Below are 22,954 nucleotides of genomic sequence, written 5' to 3'. Positions count from 1 at the left end.
TATGGGTGGGTATAACACTTTATAATTAAGAGGCTACAATAGGGACCGAGAGGAGGAATTGGCTTTGGTCTCCCGATGAACTTGAGCTTCGGTGTTTACCCCGAACACCCAACTCGAGTTCATCAATAATAACTCATACCACTAAAGAGTTATTATTGAACTACCGCACCAATCCCATATTATTATATTGGCTCCTTCTTATTATGAGTGTGTTAATCTCCCTGAGTTTAAGATATAGAATGTCCACTAATTAAATGAGTTATTGGCAACTTACTTAATTAATATCTAGCTCCAAGAGTAGTACCACTCAACCTTATCGTCATGTCGGACTAAGTCTACCTGCAGGGTTTACATGACAATCCTTATGAGCTCCTCTTAGGGACATCATTAACCTAGATTACTAGGACACAATTTCATTCTATAATCAACAACACACCATATAAATAATATCATTTCCCAACTTATCGGGCCTATTGATTTATCGAACTAAATCGCGCCCTTTGATAAATTAAAGAAATGAATATTGAGTATATGTGCTTGTTATTATATCATGATTAAGAGCACACACTTCCATAATAACAAAGGTCTTGTTCTTTTATGTAGTCAGTATAAAAAGAACTTACCTTAAATGGTCCTGCTCAATACACTCAGAGTGTACTAGTGTAATTTTATAGTCAAGATAAACTAATATCAAATTACACTATGACTATTCCATTGGTTTGTTTCTATCCATCTTAGTCGTGAGCTACTGTTTATAATTTATAAGAAACTGATAACATGATCTTCTGTTTGTGACACCACACATCATGTTATCTACAATATAAATTAATTGAGCAACTATACTTAGCATATAAATATAGATATTTGACTAATGTGATTCTTATTTTTAAATAAATGTTTATACAAAAATCTAGCCTTTTAGTATACATTCCAACACCATAGAGCCTGTCAGCTCTCTCCTGTGTCGTCCTTCTCACTAGCCGCATCTTCCACTCGACTTCCTGTGCTCCTAAGTTCATATACACTTACACACATGGTAAATACTAATAGGACCTAACTTGACTTGGTTGATCATATCAAAACTACCACAGGGTACTAACAATCTCCCCTTTTTGATGTGATCAAACCTAAGTTAAGTTAGGAAAATTTTCTAAATTTTTGTAAGTAAGAAAATTTTGCAAGTAAGAAAATTTTTCTAAGTAAATTTGCTAGAAAAATTTTACAAAAGAATTTTTTACAAAAATAAATTTTTTCAAAAAAGAAAAAAAAACCTTTTTGCAAGTAGAAAATTGTTCTCTACTCCCCCTTTTGATTACATTAAAAATGGGATTCATTTAAAAGTTTAAAAAAATTCTAACTATTTAAAAAGATGAAAATTAAAACCCATTTAATTAATTTTTAACAGAGAATTAAGGAGAATTGTTCTCTACTCCCTCCACTGCTCCAATTGATTTTGCTTGACTTCTTCGGATGTTGAGTATCTCTCAACTTCTGAGTCCTCCTCCTCTTGTTCCAATGAGTCACCCTCTTTAAATTCCTCTTGAATTGGTGCAGTGGAGGGTTCTTCATAGATTTTATCCAATTTGCTCCATAGCTCCTTGGCATCTTCAATGCTCGGCAAAATGTTGACCAATAATTTGGTCACATTGTTGTTAGCCTCGTTTCTTTGAATTTGTTCCTTGCTCCATTTGCTTTTCTTGAGAGTTTTACCTTTGCTATTTGTTGGAGTTTCAAATCCCTGCATTAGAGCAAACCATTACTCTATCTCCATCATGAAGAAGTTTTTTATTCTTGATTTCCAATAATCGAAGCTTGTCGATGTGTATGGCGGAGGCATCCTTGTGTCATATCTGAATCCATATTGGAATTCCATTTAAAGTTAAACTCTTTTGAAATCTTTGACTTGTTGAAATTTAACTTCAACTTTTTCAACCTCTAGCTCGTTGTCCTTTTCGGCGTTGATTCTGATGAAGAGCGACCTCGCTCTAATACCACTTGTTAGGGTCAATTTGTATCTAGAGGGGGGGTGAATAGCTCGTCCCGTGCTTGTTGACTAGTTTCGTGATGATGATATGCAGCGGATAGAACTTGAAGCAAAACTTACAATGCTAACACAAGGATTTACTTGGTATCCACCTCAAAAAGAGGTGACTAATCCAAGGATCCACACACGACACACACTCCACTGTCAAAACACTCCTTCTTGGTAACTACCAGAGGTGGAGAAACCTCTAACAATCTCCTCACAATAAGATGCACTCAAACAAGATAAAAATTCACAAGTGTATAAATAAAAACCTTTTCTTGCTTGATCTTATTGATGTAGATCGCCCCTTGACTCTTGGAAGTGTAACAACACTTATCCCCAAGAAACTTCAAGAACTGGCGGAAAGATGGTGAGAGCTCATGTGAAGATTGGGAAGAAGAGATGCGAAGAAGAAAGCTCACCACGGCTTTATACTCTGTGCTCCTAGGGCTCCCAATCGATTGCCACGTCAGATCAGCGTCATCTCAGCCATCCATCGTTCCTGTGCAACAGTCATATCCCAATTGATTGACCAATCAATTGGGGAGGCTTGAATCGATCGACTGATCGATTCAGAGCGCCTCTGTGCTCTTGCTGGAAAATGCCTGAATCGATTGATCTATCGATTCAGCCTTCCTCATGTCTTCACGAGAAATTCAGCCCCAATTGATCGGCTGATTGATTAGGGATGGCCAATCAATCAGTTGATTGATTGGGAACCCCTCTGTGCTCGCGACATTGCTTCCCTATCGATCGTTTGATCGATTGGGCCAGCCTCTACTCGCAGCACACTCCCAATCGATCGATTGATCGATTGGGCATCAGTTCAATCGATCGTTTGATCGATTGACAAACCTTTGACTTGCCTAATTCAAGTCCAAGGTTCCTAAACCCAACATCTAGTCACCCGTGATCTGTTGGGACTCCTCATTCCTAGCATCCAGTCAACCTTGACCTGCTGGGACTTTTTTACCAAGTGTCCGGTCAAACCTTTGACTCACTTGGACTTTTCACCTTGTGCCAAGTATCCAGTCAATCCTTTGACCTACTTGGACTTTCCAACACTCGGTATTCGATCATCCTTGACCCATCTGGATTTCCAAGTTCTTGGCTTCACTTACCAGGTCTTTCCATCTGCCTAGCTTCACTCACTAAGACTTTCACCTGGCTTCACTGACCAAGATTTTCCTTAACTACCTGGCTTCACTCACCAAGACTTCCAACTACCTGGCTTTACTCACCAGGTCCTTCCATCTGCTTAGCTTCACTCACTAGGACTTTCACCTGGCTTCACTCACCATGATTTTCGTTCGGCCTATCTTCACTCACTAGGGCTTTCACCTGGCTTCACTCACCAGGATTTTCCTTAACTGTCTGGCTTCACTCAATAGGACTTCCACCACCAAGTATCTGGTCAACACTGACCCACCTAGATTTTTAACTTCTGCTAACCTTCTTGCTGGACTTGCCTTTGCCTAACCTCCAGTTCAAACGATCGCTCTTGCAATCTCCAATATTGATCATATCATCTCCATGTATTACCAAAAATCAAAATCCAAACATCACAACTCAAACTTAAGCCAACTCAAGCTTGGTCAACCTTGACCAGAGGGATATTGCACCAACATCTCTCTCCTTATCCTCTCTCACCATACTTTCTCTTCGATCACACTCCCTTTTCTCATTTTTTTCTCATCACACTTTCTCTCTCATCATACTTTCTCTCTCCTCAATTTCTGTCATCACACACACTCTCCTCATTTTCTCTCATCATACTTTCTCTCTCTTCATTCACTCCCATCACACTTTCACTCTCATCATATTTTCTCTCTCATCCTCTTTCATCATGCTCTCTCCCATCACGATCTCTATTCTCATTTTGTCTCATCACATTTTCCCTCTTTTTATTCTTTGCTATCACATTTTCTCTCTCATCATACATTCTCATCATATTTTTCTCTCACATTCAACTTTCTCTCACATTTATTTTTTTCTCTTATTTTCCTTTAAGGGTAAAAAAGAAAATTTTAGTTTATTCTGATAGAAAATATTCAACTAACCAAATATTATTTTTAAGAGTGATATCCATGCTCATACTCATTTCTATTCTACAATACTATGATTCTCATTCCCATTCTCATTCCTAAGAAAGAACCAAACCTCACTTTGTAAAGAGAATAACATCGTAGCATGTGATTCATACCACATATGCTATACTTATAATAAGGGTAGTAGGAGAATGGATCCCTACTTCTCTACTATGTGAGACCCTTGAGATTATAAGTTAATCTCAATCTTATCTTAAGTGACTATTTAGCTATCTACTTGAAGTTCTAATCAGTGTTTACTACTTTAACATGTTTACTATTGGCTCTGGGTGATTTGGCCTATAGAACATAACTAGGAAAGCGACTGATTAGAATGAATAGATTCTAACTAAAAAGAAAAATTAAATAGATTTATATCTTTTGATGTTATTCATTAGTCGACCTATTTCTGTTGTGTATAGAAATGTTTGTAAATATTTAAATATGGAATATGTTTTTGACATAATAGTCATTATGAATAATTAGATATATTTATATTGATGTAAATGAAAATAATTTAATCTAGGTAAAGACAAGTTATTAATGTCTCTGATTTATTCTATAGAGCAACTATGTAAGGTGTAACAATCTTTTTAGCAATAATTGCTCACTATGCTTGTTGTCGCACAAACCATTTTCCCTAAAGTATGGATTAGATATTCTTATTTAGTCTTTGTAACTAATTAGTGTTTTGCTCTGCTCTTTATGACTTGATTATAATATAGTCTATGTGACTTACATGGTCTTTGTGACTAGTTAACATTTATGGATTGACTTGGACGAGTGTGAGATGTTAGAGTTCGGAAGGTAAGAAAGCACTCCTTCCCCTTACTCTTCCAATCCATTCACATTCCTCCATCAATGAAGAAAGGGGAAGAGACCTTCTACACCTATATAAGGTCATCCAAAGCAATCTAAAGAAGTTGATCATAAGAGTGAAGGAAGAATACAAGAGAAGGCTTGGGATTTGGTTCATGGAATCTTGAAGAGCTTTCTGATTCATTCGTGATCGCTCTTCCGAGGACAAACGAAGATCAAGATCTACTACGAGAGATCACTGTGAGTTTTACAGATTTCATATTTCTATATTTCATACTTTAGAATCAACAACAGCACCACCAACCATCATTAGGCTTTATCTTCACTACCCACTTGATCAATATCTTGATCTTTCTAAAAGTAAGGTAAATCCTTCTTTGTTTGAACTAAAGCATTTAAAATATCTTGACTTAAGCTTCAACAACTTCTCATCCTTGGTGCCTAATATGATTTCCTCGTTTGTCCATTTGGAACATCTTAATCTATCTTGTGTAAACTTTGATGGATTAATTCCTCAACAATTGGGCAATCTTTCTAATCTACGCTTCCTTGACCTTAGTTGTTACGATTGCTATTCTTCACTATGGTTAAATAATCTAGGTTGGCTCTCCCACCTGACTTCTCTAAAATATCTAGATATGAGTTGTGTCAATCTCTCTCCAACAAATAATTGGATTCACCAAATTAATTACAATATCCTAGAGCATCTTGCTTTGTCAAATTGTTTGCTATAAGATGAAGTAGGAGCTAATGAAAATACGATTGATGCGGATATATTTATGGGGCCCAAGGGAATTATGGAGAAGAAGAGGGGTATTTCGGTCTTTTGACATAGGAAGAGGGGCTACTGCTTCTTCTGGGGAGGAGGAGGCCGCCACTAGCGGGAGGAGAGGATTAGGGGGGTTTTCTGGATTTGGACGAGGCCACCGCTAGAGGAGGGGTTTTGGAGGTTGTCCACCATGTTGACGATAGTCGGCAACGACATCTCCACTCCTCTCTTCTCTCTCATGAGTGTCCTCCTTGCTCCACGGCAGTTTGATACCCGCCCCTCAGCATCGCTGTAGGTGACCCTCGACGTGTCCACCATGTTGATACCCGCCACTTCTAGCTGCAGCCATTGGCTGACCCATGGCTTTCGCCGACCGCACAGCGCCATCACCGCTGTTGGCACCCCTATCGCCAGATCTGACTATCCAACGCCGCTTCCATGTTCGCGACGCCTACCCAGCCCTCGATCTGTGCAGTCATACACTTCCAACGCCGATCTAATATTCGATCCATGTCAATGTATGATTTCGGTGATAATCCGGCCCTCGGACCACTACTGATTCGGCCTTCGGGCCACTGCTGTTGTACTCTGCCTCCGTGATCTGTGTTCTACCCTACATGCTGTGTTTCGACTATCAAGACATTATGTTTCGGCTTTCACACTATTATTATGATTATGAGCTATTGGTATTATCCAGTCTACGTGTCGCTTTCATATTCCGATCTACGTGCCACTGTCATATTTTGGCCTACGTGCCGCTGTTGTATTTCGACTGTGCTGACTTCTGGATCCATGCTGCATTCGGCTTCGTGCCGTCACCTCCGGATCTAGCTCCTCATCCTGCTCACATTCACTTACCCTTCTGGATCACGACGACTCGATCATCCTTATGATCAACTCACTAATCTAATAGAGGACGCCCCCCTGGGCCATGATACATCATCGTACTCATTATTTATTCATTTCATTGCTCTACTATTTATCCTGTTCCTTATATATTCATGGGATCTGCCTCAAGCATCGGGGTGCCAGAGACCGAGGAAACCCGGACCCTACTTGTAGGTAGCGTTGACCAGATATCTTTTGACGGGTTGGTCAACATAAAAGACAACTCATCACACTCCCCTTCGGGACATGACGAGTTGGTCAACACACCAGTGACATCATCACCAACACTTCCGTCTTCTCAGATTCCCGATAGGATCATATTGGCGCCGTCTGTGGGAACTACACCTGATCTGCAATGTGAAGATGAACGACATCGAAAAACACTATCATCATCATCATCATCATCCCGATGGTTTTTGACAGACATATCATATTCTCCTCACTCCATGGATATTCGGGAGTCGAGGAACTGAGTCAGATCCTCAGCTGGTTGATAGGTCAGTTTTTTTATTATATTTTTTCCTTCGGTCGTAGGATCTGCCACAACTCCGTGATCAGAAATGAGCGGTACAAGTCTCCGATTAGGATCTCGGGGCCTAGCTCTCTGATCATAGACTAGAAGTCGAACAACGACTTTAAACCCTCGAGTCAGAGACTCCCGTGTCGATCAGCCGGGTTTGAGTTATATTAGAGACATGGGCTATAGAAGTCGAGTGGGGACTATAAACCCTCGAGTCAGAGACTCCCGTGCCAATCAGTTGGATTTGAGTTATATTAGAGCCACGGGCTTTAGAAGTCGAGCGGTCTTCACTGGTCTCAAATCAGCTTATCGGATCCTCTATCCACCCCCCCCCCCCCCCCCGTTCAGGGTCTAGCGGTCATCACTGGTCTCAAACCAGCATATCGGATCCTTTATCTCCCCCGTTTAGGATCAAGTGGTCGTTAATGGTCTCGGGCCAACTTATCGGATCCTTTATCTCCCCCATTCGGGGTCTAGCAATCGTCACTGGTCTCATACCAGCATATCAGATCCTTTATCTCCCCCGTTTGGGGTCGAGCGGTGGTCACTGGTCTCGGACCAACTTATCGGATCCTTTATCTCCCTCATTCGGGGTATATCAGTCATCACTGGTCTCAAACCATCATATCGGATCCTTTATCTCCTGCATTCGGGGTCGAGCGGTCGTCATTGGTCTCGGACCAGCATATCGGATAACTTATCTCCCCCGTTCGGGATCGAGTGGTCGTCACTATTCTCGAACCAGCATATCTGATTCCTTATCTCCCCCGTTCGGGGTCGAGCGGTCTTCACTGGTCTCGGACCAGCATATCGGATCCCTTATCTCCCCCATTCTAGGTCGAGCAGTCTTCACTGGTCTCGGACCAACTTATCGGATCCCTTATCTCCCCCGTTCGAGGTCGAGTAGCCGCCACTGGTCTTGGACTAGCTTATTGTGGTATTTATCTCCCCCGTTCGGGGTCGAGTTGTCTCTACTAGTCTTGAACCAGATTATCTCACGGGCTCTACGCCTGCTGATCTCACAACTTTTGCTTTAATGCGCCTTCAATTTCACGGGCTACGCTCTCGTTCAATTGTCGGGCTCTACACCCGCTCGACTCATAACTTTCGCTTTCATGCACCTTCGATTTCACAGGCTATGCTCCCGTTTAGTTGTCAGGCTCTACGCCCACTCGACTCATGGCTTTCGCTTTCGTGCGCCTTCGATTTCACGGGCTACACTCCCGTTTAATTGTTAGGCTCTACATCGCTCGGCTCGCGACTTTCGCTTTCGTGCGCCTTCGATTTCACGGGCTACTTTCCAGTTTAGTTGTCAAGCTCTACGCCCGCTCGGCTGACAACTTTCGCTTTTGTGCGCCTTCGATTTCACGGGCTACGCTCCAGTTCAGTTGTTGGGCTCTACGCCTGTTTAGCTCACAACTTTTGCTTTCGTGCATCTTTGATCTCACGATCTATGCTCCCATTAAGTTCTCAGGCTCTACGCCCGCTTGAACCATGACTTTCACTTTCATTGCCCAATCACCTGTTTAGCATTCGTATGCTCGACATCACTTGGCATTCACTCAGTCGCCTTCTTAGCCTCGCTCATTGCTCTATCGGTACCTGTCTCATTCGACACTTAGGCAGCGCTATCTTTTACCATTCGCTCATCATCGCTATCGTTGTTCGATTGGCATCGCTCTTGTCACTTGTTCAATGCCGCTTCTGTTGCTCGATCAACATCATCATAGATACTGGCTTGACATTACATGACAAACCTAGTGATCTGACTCTGTACTCGAGAGCGATTCAGCCTTTGCAACATGCTCTCTAGTCAGTCGAACTCGCACCTCCTTTGACTAGATTTGAAAGGGAGACTTGTGATGCGGATATATTTATGGGGCCCAAGGGGAATTATGGAGAAGAAGAAGGGTATTTCGGTCTTTTGATAGAGGAAGGATTTTGGTTTTTAACGGCTACTGTGCATCGCATGTAAAGAGAGAAGAGTGGGGTCATTTCTTCTTCTGGGGAGGAGGCTGCCGCCAGTGGGAGGAGAGGATTAGGGGTTTGTTTTGGATTTGGACGAGGCTGCCACTAGAGGAGGGGTTTTGGAGGCTGTCCACCATGTTGTCGACAACGACATCTCCATTCCTCCTCTTTTCTCTCTCACGAGCATCCTCCTTGCTCCACAGCAGTTCGATAGCTGCCCCTCAGTGCCACCGCAGGCCACCCTCAACTCACTCCAACGCCAAGGGCGTCGCCATCGCACTCCAGGGCAGCAGCTTTCGTGTCGGACTGACCACCGCCTTCGCGCCACAGCTGACTGCCTCACGCATAGGGATATGAGCTCATGCACACCTCCGTCGCCGACTACGCCGACACCCTCAAGCGAGGGCTCCACCGTCGACCGATGATGCACCTTTCCTCCCCCGTATGTGGGTCGTTAGCGCTACAAGCCGTAGCAGTCAAATCTCGCCACTGCCTTAGGCCTCCGGGGTGCTACAGCCATGCACCCCTTGTGGTGCTTTGTGCTAACTCCGCCCCCTTCCGGCCACCGCTTCTACTGGCAGCCATTGGCCGACCCACGACTTTCGCCAACCGCACAACGCCATCACCGCTGTTGGCACCCCTATTGCCAGATCCGCCCATCTAGCGACGATGCCATGTTCATGGCGCCTGCCCAGCCCTCGATCTATGCGGTCATACACTTCCGACGCCGATCGGATATTCGATCCATGTCGATGTATGGTTTCGGCGCTGATTCGGCCCTCGAGCCACTACTGATTCGGCCTTCAGTCCACTGCTGCTGTACTCTGCCTCTGTGATCTGTGTTCTGCCCTACATGCTGTGTTCCGACTATTGAGTTGTTATGTTTCGGTCTTCACACTATTATTATGATTGCGAGTTATTGGTATTATCCGGGTTGCGTGTCGCTTTCATATTCTGGTATGTGTGCCACTGTCATATTCAACCTACGTGTCGTTGTTGTATTCCGACTATGCTGACTTTCGGATCCATGCTGTATTCGGCTCTGTGTCGTCACTTTCGGATCCAGCTCCTCATCCGGCTCACATTCACCTACCCTTCGAGATCACGACGACTCGATCATCCTTATTATCAGCTCACCGATCTACCAGAGGGCATCCCCTGGGCCAGGGTATATCATCATACTCATTGTTTATTCATTTCATTGTTCTACTATTTAGTTTGTTCCTTATATATTCGTGAGATCTGCCTCGAGCATCGGGGTGCTAGGGACCAGGGCAACCCGGACCTTGCTTGCAGGTAGCATTGACCAGAGATCTTTTGATGATTTGGTCAACATAAAAGACAACTCATTACACTCTTCCTCCAGGACATGACGACTTAGTCAGCACTCTAGTCACATCATCACTGATAATTTTGTTTTATCATATTCTCGATAGGATCAACGATAAAACTTAAAAATTCGTTAAGTAATATTTCGATGAAGGTAAATAAGAAGTTGAAGCATTTGGATTTTGCTTGTAATTCTTTAACATAAGTTCCAATTTATATGGAAAGTTTTATCCATCTAGAGTATCTAGATTTATCTTGGAATTATATAATTGGAGAGATACCTTTGAGCATGAGCAATTTTATTCACTTGATGCATTTAGATTTGTCTCAGAATCATATCACTGGAGAGATACCTCCGAGCATGGGCAACCGCTTCTTACATTTGGATTTGTCATCTAATGGATATTTTGGGCGCATACCAGATTTTTTGGGAAACCTCTCTAGCTTGTTACTTTTGGATTTGTCATCTAACGAATATTCTGGACGCATACCGGATGCTTTGTGCAATCTCATCTATTTGGAGGAGTTATTACTATCTGATAATAATATTTCTGGTCAAATATCAGAAAACATTGGTAATCTTATGCATCAATGAATAACTTGATGGGGCAAGTACCATTGAGTTTGGGTGATTATGCAACTTTGAGACTCGATTTGTCTTTGAATAATATTGGTGGAGAACTAACAAATCTCCTGGAGCATTAATGGCAATAAGTTGAGTGAGTCAATCCCTTCCGGTCTCGGGCAACTAGACCCATTAAAATACTTGGAGCTAGTAAATGGAATCAAACTTCACTTCTAATAAAAATAAATATAATTGACAATTTATTAATAATCAAGCTTCCTAACAAGATCGACTAAAATTCGAAATCAATAAGCTAAAACCTATTGCATCAACGACTCATTATGCCTTTGTTTTGCAAGCCAACCGTAGAGGAACCGGTGGATCCGAGAATTTTCCATCCACAATTTGTTGAAAGATCCATTTGTTGGCGGCGTCAGTGTAGTGAACTCCATCCCAAATGATCCTCTTCGATGGATTCTGGCATGCCTTCCCAACAATCACCTCTTTTCCATTTCTTGTCACTGTCGATCCGCATCCTATATTCATATTGTAGTTGTACTTTCCTCCATGCCCACAACATGCTACAAGTGGCAACTCAAATCCTAAAAAAAAAATATCATATTTATAAGAATTTAAAAGTTAAAATTTAAGGTTTAATTGTAATTCTTACGAACCATGCTGGTGCGGATGGCTTAGGAGCTCGCGCTTGACCGAGAAAATATCCACATAGGTGAAGACACCGAGTGGGAGATCCTTTCTCAGTTGACTCAAAGTCTGATTTAGCTTTTGGTTGAATAGCTGGGCTACGTAGTTGAAGGGGGCCCCACAGCCAAAACGATCCACCTCTGGCGCTTTAAGGGTGAGTCGGTCTAAAACATAAGGGAGGCAGCCAAAAGGCCCAGTGTTATGAATCCAAAAGTACCTCCCTCCCTCCGAATAAATACTCTGCAAACACCCAAACAAAAATAGACAAAACAAAACACTCCCTAGCATTAACATTGATATCTCAAAAACGAACAAACTACAAAAGATTAAGAAATTAAATCCACCTGAATGGCGAGAACAAACTTATCCAAGATATCAGGAATGGCCGATTTAACTTCGTCGGTGGTCCAGTTTCTAAAATAACTCTCCGTGAGGTCGTTCTGGCCAATGTCGATCGTGTATAGGGCTTGAGAGAAGTACTCTTCCTTCGGCAGTTGATCCTTGAACAATCCTACACACAAACGATAATTTAATTTCTGTATTATGAACTCATATATTAGCTAGTAGATTTTACATCTGCAATGCAAGAGAAGCCATCAATTTCATTAAAAAAAGTTTAAGTACAATATATGAATTGTATTATGAAGTGAATAAGTGATTAAGTTATATTATAACGAATAAATAAAGAGTTTTTAGTATTATTGTGTACCTTGCTGTATGAGTGCTTTTTAGTATTATTGTGTACCTTGTTGTATGAGTGCTTGGGAGCGAGACTTGAACTGGGAGAACTCCCAAGTCTGGACATCCATGGATATGGGGCTGAAGCCAGACTGACTTAGTGTGGCATAAGGTTGCCTGATTGTTGACCCGGCCGTGGCAAAGTTTGCACCGTGAGAGAAGTTGGTGCCAATAGAGTTGAGATAAGCGCTGAGGAACGGGAGGCCCAAGCTACTTGCTGTAATAATATTATGGTTTTACAAGTGAGATGATGGAAGACTATCAATTGCCATAATTGAGATTGAAATAATGAACGAATATACCTATGAAGTCGACAATGAGACGGCCGTCAGAGTACCGGCCGATCGGCTTGCCAAAAAAGGACTCGCCGTAGGGTGGTGGGGCCGCCCCGAAGGCGGCTGATAGCCCGCCAGTGTCAGAGTTGGAGTCGCCGAAGTTAAAAATGGCTGGGAAGTGACAAGAATCAGAGGAGGCGGCTACGGTGAGAAAGGCTTGGACAAGAAGGAGCCATTGGAGGCAGCTAGAAGCCATGGAGAAGGAGAAGAAAATTGAGTTAATTGGAATAGAATTCCTGTGGTATAAATAGAGGGAAGGGGAGCATACAACGTATATATAGATAAATGTATATTGACTTTTTCATAATTTTATCTTTGGAAATAGCTTATAGATTATCTTTTTGCTAATGGTTTTATCTTATGTAAATCATTATCATAAATTTCTTATCTTTAGTTAGACAATTAAAGATAAAGATAGCTTATTTTTATTAGATAAGATTATTAATAGATGGCTTCGTCTTTAATATTTTCTATTCTTAATTTTTTATTACATATCCATGAATCATTCTATTTTTTTCCTTTAATTATTTATTTACTTATTTGCATTATTCATTTATAAGGATAAGCAATCGTTTAAAAATCAAACTAAAGAAATCAAAAATAATTAAATCGAATTGTGTTAGAAAAACCAAATTGACTGAACTTTCTCATCAAAATCAAATAAACCAAACAGAATAAAATCGATTAATTCGGTTGATTAACACCATCAATTGATTAATATTAAGTATATGAATTGAGCTGGGTAGTTATTGTCTTAGATATATTAAGCAGTTAGCTGATGATATTTCAATTTAAATTGAACCAAATAAATTTTAAAAAAAATATTTTTAAAAAGTCCAGTGGGTCAATACCTTTCAGTCTTGGGCATATCTCTACTGCAATTCTTGTATAGCTCATGGAATTTATTACAGGGCATCATGACTGACGCTCACTTCTCAAGCTCACTGACTTAAGTGATTTGGATACATCTTATAACTCCTTGAATTTGATTTTATCATACGATTGGCTTCCTCCTTTGCATGCTGAGATGATCCATATGAGCTTTTGTCATTTGGGAACTAAATCATTCTTGGATTTAAACACAAACAACTTTGAGAGACTTATCTTTCTCTGAAGTTGGACTTTATGGAAATATTCCAAGTTGGTGCTTGGATTTCATTTTCAATAATTCACAATTTCAACTTGACATAAGCTCAAATAATTTGAATGGTCAGTTACTGATACGGTGATGAGGGGACAACTAAAGATAGCTAAGAACGACTGACGTAGAGGTTAAGGTCAAAACAGTCAAAGGATCCAGATGACAGATCGAGTGGAGTCAGCCGAGCAAGCCTATGAGGTCGGGCGGACACAGTTGTCCGGATGGCCATCTTCTGAGGAGCTTGCACTGAGGATTAGAGACAAAAGCAAAGAGCTCAGACTGTCATCCCGAGTCCTGTCCGATTAGACATCATGACCAATCAGACGAGAAGCAGCTCTCCGACAGTCATACGGCCAAGTGAGGGAGAGCAACTCCGGTCAGGAGGACCTAGCGGGGGTGCCCCAGCTGAGCGGACACCGATCGGTCTACAGTGGGACCCACTTACGCATCTCAATACATTCTTGTAGGAGTTTGTGCCACTGACAACAGAACATGTCAAGTACGCAAATCATACTTTGAAAGATTTCAACTGTCACACCAGATATTTACATGTCCGCTTAAGGAAAGGTATCAAAAACACTTTTGACTTTTCTTTTCTAAGATGCTTGGGAAGCATGCATATACTTGGAGATGCGTGCATAGTCGCTACAATTACACTATAAAAGGAGGAGTTTTATTCACCAGCGGAGGTATGCGCAACTTTATTATTCTACATGCTCTTAGCTACATCATTTTCACTATACTTTGGATCGATAGCTGACTTGAGCGTCAGAGGACCAATGTCGGGAACCCCTTCCTGGACCGACATTGACGTTCTTGCTTGTGCAGGATAGCAAGGAGTCTTCGCTTAGTCAACCGCAGAGCCATATCCCCAGCCAACCGTCTTCTCCGCTTCTGGATAGGATCATATTGGTGCTGTCTATGGGATCTCTACCTGAATCTGGAACGTGAAGATGGAGGACATTGGACGATTTACCACGGTAACGCTAACACAAAAAGACTTGAAGATGCTAATACAAGCCCGAGCTGCGAAGATGGTGGAGCAGCAGCAAATAGTAGTCGACTGCAAAGCAAACGACCCCGTAGCGTCGATGATTGGACAACAAGTTGATCCCAAAGTCCGAGAGGAAAACCCCGTCATTGGCAAGACAAACAACAGGGCAGCCAATGCCTCACGAGAAGCACCAAACACACCCATCCCCTACCATCACTCATTATTCTACATACCCTCGGAAGAGGACGTGCTCGTCCAGGACGAGTGAAAAGGCAAAGCGCCCAGACTGAACGACTCTCCTGAGTGGATCAACAGGTAGTTCTTCCAAGAAATTCTAGATGATCAACTGCCTCTTCATTACAAGCCTTTGACAATCGAAGAGTACACAGGGGCGACCGCCCCGGAAGATTATCTCATCAAATTTGATAACATGGTCACTCTCCATCAGTACACCAAGGGAGTAAAGTGCTAGGTATTCCTCACCACGCTCTCCGGATCGACGTAGAGGTGGTTTAGGCGATTGTTGATCGGGTCCATAAGCAACTTTAACGTTCCTCCAACACTTTGCAAGCAAACACCGCTATCAGAAGACGAACGTTAACCTGTTCACAGTCAAACAAAGGCTCAAGGAAGCATTGTGAGCCTATATTATGAGGTTTAATCAAGTGGCCATGGAGGTCCCTTCATCCACTCCGGAAATCTTGGTAAGCTCCTTTACCCAAGGACTGGCGGAGGGAGAGTTCTTTTGCTCACTCATCCATAGGTCCTCTAGAGACTTCGACCATCTACTCGGGCAGACCATTGAGTACATCAACATCGAGGAGGCCCAAGTAGCTAGGAAGAAGGAAGTGATTCCTGAGCTAGCGAATGTCTTGGAGCGTCGAGCGGCCCATGTACACCAACCACCAAAGGGGCCTTAAGCTGGACAATCACAGCAACACCAAGAGGCCAGCACACATGCCATCCAGCATGTGGAGGTCGATCGGCCCAAGCATACAGAGCCCCGACCATGGACCCCGCTCTTCTGCTCGTATCACCGTTCGACCACCCATAATACTAGAGACTGTTAAATAAGTGAATGGAGAAAAAATGGAAGAGGAAAGATGCTCCATTGTGAATGGGACTTTAGTCCCACATTGGAAGTTTCAAGGCATTTTTGTTGGTTTATATTGATTCACATACATTGAGGATGTGAATAAATGCATGAGGAGAAGCTCTCTTTCACGCGTGGTGCGTAGGGGGGTGCAAATCCAGGGCCCAGATTGTACTGAACCAAGTTGACTCGTGTGCGAGCGCGACCTGCACACACGAATGTCGGACCGGTCAGGGCAAAATTTGCCCAAGTGGAACAACCAACGTTTTGCCACGTATATCTTTTGCTACTATGAAACGGATGCATTAAATTCCATATTAATGCAGAATAAAATCGACCGAGTAATAATAAGTAAACGGTGGTCGTTTCATTGCTTGGCTAATAATGATCATTAAGATCATTAACTCTGGCCATTGATTCAAGCTCCTATATAAGGAGACTCTGATCATAGGCAGAGAAGACACAGACAGCAAAGAAAAGGCTCTCCATTTTTCTTCCTCCTCCTCTGTCGTGCATCTCCTACTCGGCATAGTGCCAGTGGTAGCATTTGGGTACCACTCAGCTCATCGTGACCACCAGTGCTTGGTCGGATTCACGGTCGATCGTTGTATCCTGGGAAACAGACGACCCTTGTAAGCCTTGAAACACAGCCGGAGGTGGGCAAATCTGTTTCAAGGAAACTGCAACTCGCAGGCCTCGGTCAGCTCGCCCGGTCGATCTCTTTGTCAGACCGACAGACTTCTCTGCCCGGCCTGCTAGCTCGCCTGGTTGGCCAGTCTCTTTGACAGCCCGACCTGTCTGCTCGACTCAGTCGACCTCTCTGATAGCCCGACCTATCTGCCGCCCGGTCTGTCTGCTCGACTCGGTCGGCCTCTCTAACAGCCCGACCTATCTACCGTCCGGTCTGTCTGCTTGACTCGGCTGACCTCTTTGACAACCCAACTTGTTTGTCGTCCGGTCTGTCTGCTCGACCCGACTGACCTCTCTGACAGCCAGACATGTCTGCATCGCTCGGTCAGTCTGCTCGACCGCTCGACTTTAAATCCTGATCAGCCGCTCTACCCACTCGGTTGATCTTCCTGCACAAACTGTCTGCTCTGCCCGCCCGGTCGCTCAGTCCGCTCTGTCAACACGGTGCGACCTGCCTTCATCACTTGGCAAAAACTAGCACTTACTGGCAGCCTGAGATTATCAGCTCAGGTCATCTCAGTTGTAAGTTGAATTTAATTCGAGTATTTAAATTTGGCTAATACCCTGTATATCTCCGGCAACAGATTATTTGTGTCCAACAATCTTGAAACAGGGTCGCTTCTGTTGAGATGGCCACGGAATGAAATGTTGAGGTACAACAGACTCAACACGTGCAGACCCCCTCCACCCCGATTGGAATTGTGTCAATCAACCACGAGGAAAAGCCAGAGAAGTTCAGTGGACTGAACTTCAAGAGGTGGCAGCAGAAGATGCTCTTCTACCTGACCACGCTCAACCTGGCTCGGTTCTTGACCGAGGTCCCTCCCAAGCGTGCTGAGGATGCTGATGCGCAGACCATCAGTACATTGGAGGCATTGACTCATTTTGAGTTCCGCTGCTGAAACTACATCCTCAACTGTCTTGTCGACTTGTTGTACACTGTGTATAGCATGAAGAGAACGACTAAGGAGTTGTGGGAGTCCCTGGACAAGAAATACAAGACGAAGGATGCAAGGGCAAAGAAGTTCATTGTGGGCCGATTCTTGGACTACAAGATGGTTGACTCCAAGACGGTGATCAACCAAGTCCAGGAGCTTCAGGTGATCTTGCACGAGATCCACTCAAAAGGGATGGTTCTGAGTGAAACCTTTCAAGTGAATGCTATCATTGAAAAGCTGCCTCCCGGATGGAAGGACTTCAAGAACTACCTAAAGCATAAGCGGAAGGACATGAATGTGGAAGAACTTATTGTTCGACTTCGCATCGAAGAAGACAACAAGAGTTCGGAGAGAAAGTTGTTCTCTTAAGCTACTGTGAAAGCCAATATCGTCGAGCATGGTCAAAGCTCGAAACGGAAGAACCCCAAATCTTCCAAGATGGGACCCAGAGAAGGCATCAGCAAGAAGAAGTTCTCTGGGAAGTGCCTCAACTGTGACAAAGTGGGTCACAAATATTCGGAGTGTAGAAAGCCGAAGAAGAAGTAAGAGGCCAACCTGAACGAGGGACCAGAAATGGACGACCTCTGCGCTGTGGTCTCTGAGTTGAACCTGATCGATTCAAACCCACGACAATAGTGGATCAATACTGGAGCCACCAGATATGTGTGCTGCAACAAGGAGCTGCAACACAACTTTGAAGAAGTCACTAGAGACAAACTGTTCATGGGGAACTCAACAACCTCGGGCATCATGGGCCAAGGAAAGGTGGTACTGAAGATGACCTCGGGCAAGGACCTTACTCTGAAGAATGTGTTGTATGTTCCGGAGATTCGGAAGAATCTAGTGTCCGGATCACTGCTAAGCAAGCATGACTTTCGCATTATTTTTGAGTCGGACAGAGTTGTATTATCCAAAAATGGAGTGTTTATAGGAAGAGACTATGTATCTAATGGGTTGTTTAAGCTCAATGTAATGGTGATTAGACCTAAGATAAATAAAACTGAAAGCTCTTCCACTTATATGCTTAAGTCTTCGTGTTTGTGGCATGGTAGACTAGGACATGTTAACTACGATGTGTTGCATAGATTAATTAATATGCAAGGCATACCTACATTCCACCTTGACCCAAAACACAAGTGTGAGATTTGTGTTGAAGCAAAAATGACAAGGTCATCCTTTCAACATATTGAAAGAAGTAACGAACCACTTGACCTAATCCACACAGATGTGTGTGACCTAAAAGGTATGCCAACACGTGGTGGTAATAAATACTTCATCACTTTTGTAGATGATTAATACAAAATACTGTTATGTGTATCTTCTCAAAAGTAAGGATGAAGCTATAGAGAAATTTACTCTCTATAAGACTGAGGCTGAAAACTAACTTAATAGGAAAATTAAAGTGGTTCGAAGTGACTGAGGCGGTGAATATGTATCATTGTTTGCTGAGTTGTGTGTTGAACATGGCATCAGACACGAAACAACAGCTCCTTATACTCCTCAACAAAATAGAGTTGCTGAGTGAAAGAATCGAACTCTAAAGGAGATGATCAATGCTCTTCTATTGAGCTCTGGATTGCCAGAGTCCATGGGGGGGAATCTGTTTTAAATAAGGTGCCCCGGAAGAAAATAGATAAGAGCCCTTATGAGTTATGGAATGGAAGACAACCGTCCTATAAATATTTATGAATGTGGGGGTGTCTTGCCAAAGTGTTGGTGTATGATCCGAAAAGGATTAAGATATGACCAAAGATTGTTGATTGTATATTTATTGGATATGCACATACAACAGTGCTTATCAATTTTGTGTGTATGAGTCACACATACCGGAGATACATAAGAACTCGATAATCAAATCAAGAAATGTCTCGTTCTTCGAGCATGTGTTTCCATATAAGACTCGAGAGGATGCTAGCTCCTAAAAACGGGCAAATGAAACACACGGCGAAGAAGAAGATGATGATGATGAAGATGAACCAGTTGAGGTTGAGCTTAGACGGAGTAAAAGAGCTCAGGTAGAAAAATCCTACGAATCGGATTTTATCACTTTCATGTTGGAAAGTGAGCCCCGGAGTTACTTAGAAGCAGTAAGCTCGTTTGATGGACCTTACTGGAGAGAGACAATTATATCTGAGATAGAATCTATTTTACAAAATCACACTTGGGAACTCGTGGATCTTCCTCCGGGAAGTAAACCACTACGTTGCAAGTGGATCTTCAAGAAGAAAATGAAATCAGATGGCATAATCGATAAATACAAGGCCAGATTGGTAATCAAAGGATACCGACAACGAGAAGGTTTTGATTACTTTGATACATACTCTCCGGTGTCGAGAATAACTTCCATTAGAGTATTATTGGCTATTGCCGCTCTATGTAATCTCGAAATACATCAAATGGATGTAAAGACTGTTAGTTGCTACTCGGAATATCATCCTAGTTCCCCTATGCAGAAATTTGTACAAGCATAGAACTATCCTAGCTACCCATGTGCTCTACTGAAGTTAAATTTGGATTGCAAAGGATGCTTAAAATTATTAATCCAAATTGTCCTTCAGAAGTTAAACATGGATTGGAAACGATACTTAATATTTTTACTCCAAGTTTAACCGATGTGATCTTCCTTTATCCACACCCAGACGCTCGGAACCCTTCCAAGAGCCTCGATTAGGGCTATAGATACAACCATGATCCCGGTAGCTAAATATAACACTAGCAAACGATTCTCTTTGTGTTTAGCTTTGTAATTGAGTGCTTTAATTGCTATAAGAGGCTTCTCCACCTGAAGAGGATTTTTAGTGAGCTTTAATTTCCTTGGATTAGTAATCTGATTACAAACCAAGTAACTCTTTATGTATCTCTTCCTTTAATTAACTTTTTAATTATTTTATGCAAATATTTATTTTAATCAAGCTATAAGATTGCGATAGGTTTTTTTGTTTGTTTTTATTGTGCAGGCAATTCACTCTCCTTTTGCCGATTGTCAAAAGACCAATAAATGGTATCAGAGCCCAACCGCTTCAGAAAGATCAATCGTCGACCGAAGTATAAGAAATAGCCGGAACTAATATCTATCTACTAATATTTGAGGGGAAATTCTCATTCTGTAAATGAAAAATAGAGGTATTTTTTCGAATTGATTTTGATATAATATTTTTTAGGAAATTTAATTTCGATGTCCCAAAAGTGAAATGGAAACGAACTCGAGCTTTTGACTTTAAAAAAAATTGGGTAAACTATCAGAGTATTTAAATAACATTTGTAAAAATACAAAAGACAAGATATTAATAATGGAACTACAAGAGACATCGGTCAATGAATGTATAAGTAAAATAATATTGTAATATGAAATTCTTTCATCTCTCTGTAGGTATAAACATATAGTTAAGATGAAAAAGAATAGAGTGTCACATAGTTAAAGATACGGTATCATTCTTCACTCTTTAAGTTCTTAATAATTTATGTTTTTGTTAGTCGTTTTCATTTTCAGAAAAAGGTGAAAAATTTTATAAATGAAATTTCAACTAAAGATCAAGTTTGTGATAATTTATAAAATTTTATTGATTGAGCTAAACTGTATTTTTATTCGTAGAGGATTATATTTTGAAAGAAATATAATTAGTTGAAAGAAAAATTACTACTGATTGGTTCTCTGTTACCAAGAATATGTTGTCGGTCAACTGTGATCGTAGGCACGTTGGAATTATGGTGCCACAAGACTTGGACTAAACAAAGCAATAATGAGATTTTTATTGGATATAATTATTCCATTAGATGATTTATTTATAGATTGTATATGTGAATATGATCTAAATTTATTAAAGTGATCTAATTTAAATTTATTGGATTCGATTATTGGATGTAAACCTTATATGTATAAAATCTTTAGTCCCGCATCTATTATTATTTATATGCTGATAATAGATATTCAGTATATATATGGACTTATAATCCCACATCTATCATTATCTATGAGTTAATAATAGAAGTCCACTATATATAATGTTAGTCCCCAAAGAATTAGGATAATAATCTTGTCATAGTTTCTTGTTCCTCATCAAGTTTTTATTTTTCTTATGATATGTTTAATTGATGAAACAAAGATCCATGCTCATATGTTCTTGTATTTTCTATATGTAAATTCTTATACGGTTCTTAGAATCCATGCGACTTAGGTTTTATAAGAATTATCAATTGATATCAAAGCCACGATTTTATTTCATTAATTTCATGATTTAAAGTTTAATGTTTTATCGATTTTTTGAGTTTTATGCTAGATTAGATTTTATTAGTATAAATAATATTTGATCGTCGAAATCATTTATATAGAAAATTAAAAAAAATTTGATCTTGCATGATGTAGCGATGATTTAATTAATTGATATGATTGTCAATCGATTATTAATTAATTATCAAGTCTGAAATTTTTTTTTAATCAATTTTCAATCTAAACTCGCGACGAAATTAATTAGTAATTGATTAAATTTATTTTTAATCGATTATAATTTTTTCTTAATCGATTGAATGTTATTTTTAATCGCTGAATTTAATGATGGCATGATTTCATAAAATAATATTATTGTTACATAAAAAGAAACAATTACTGTTACATAAAAAAAATATTGTTTCAACATGATGAAATGTTTCAAGAAAAATGGTACCACTGTTTAAAAAAACAATTAGTTTTTTTTTATGTCCACGTTGAAGGAGTATTAAAAGTGTTCATGCAGAGGTTAAATAGTATTAATTAATATTATTTAATTAAAGAATTTAAACGAAGATTTTTAATAAAAGTTTCTGTATATAATTACTTATAGTAGGCTTTCAGATTAATTGAGATAATCGATTGAATTATATCAATTGATTATCATAAAGTATCAATCGATTAATAAGTCTAATTTTATGTTGTTAAAGTTGATTAATTAATTTCTGTTCGAATAAAATTCTTAGGATTTTTTTGAGTCTATTCACACAATGTGTACTAAGTTGAACTAATGTGTCGGTCCAAAAGAATGCACCTTAGGTAGATTTAGTGCATTTTGTGTTGGTAGATGTATATCTATGCTAAAAGTAATTGGCCCAAAGGAAAATTACTTTTATGCGAGATATATGCATAAGATAGCTTACAACTATGAAACAAAATATTATTTTGTTCAGATCATGCACAAAATATGTCGGCTCAAAGGAAGACATATTATGTGGCCGATTAAGGTTGTTGTGAGTTATGGACCAAAATATAACTATATAAAGTATCATATTATAGGTAAATGGATTGACCCAAATGAAGGCACATTGTGTGGTCAATTAAAATTTGAGTTATATTAGAGAGTATCGCTAACAAATAATATG

The 22,954-nt window shown here is 40.9% G+C and overlaps 1 protein-coding gene across 1 annotated transcript; it reads right to left on the bottom strand.

The window, feature by feature from the left end:
* Positions 1 to 11,310: 11,310 nt before the first annotated feature.
* LOC121978483 (GDSL esterase/lipase At3g26430-like) lies at positions 11,311 to 21,771 on the bottom strand. Its single transcript, XM_042530825.1, has 7 exons — positions 21,756 to 21,771; positions 16,383 to 16,458; positions 12,717 to 12,934; positions 12,422 to 12,631; positions 12,021 to 12,187; positions 11,646 to 11,916; positions 11,311 to 11,573 (listed from the first exon to the last, which is right to left on the bottom strand). Exons 1-7 carry the CDS (start codon positions 21,769 to 21,771, stop codon positions 11,311 to 11,313), a joined length of 1,221 nt encoding a protein of 406 aa, XP_042386759.1.
* Between the last annotated feature and the right edge of the window lie 1,183 nt (positions 21,772 to 22,954).

The sequence above is a fragment of the Zingiber officinale genome, chromosome 4B, assembly GCF_018446385.1.
Source record: "Zingiber officinale cultivar Zhangliang chromosome 4B, Zo_v1.1, whole genome shotgun sequence".
NCBI lineage: Eukaryota > Viridiplantae > Streptophyta > Magnoliopsida > Zingiberales > Zingiberaceae > Zingiber > Zingiber officinale.
This window is presented reverse-complemented; position numbering and strand designations above follow the sequence as displayed.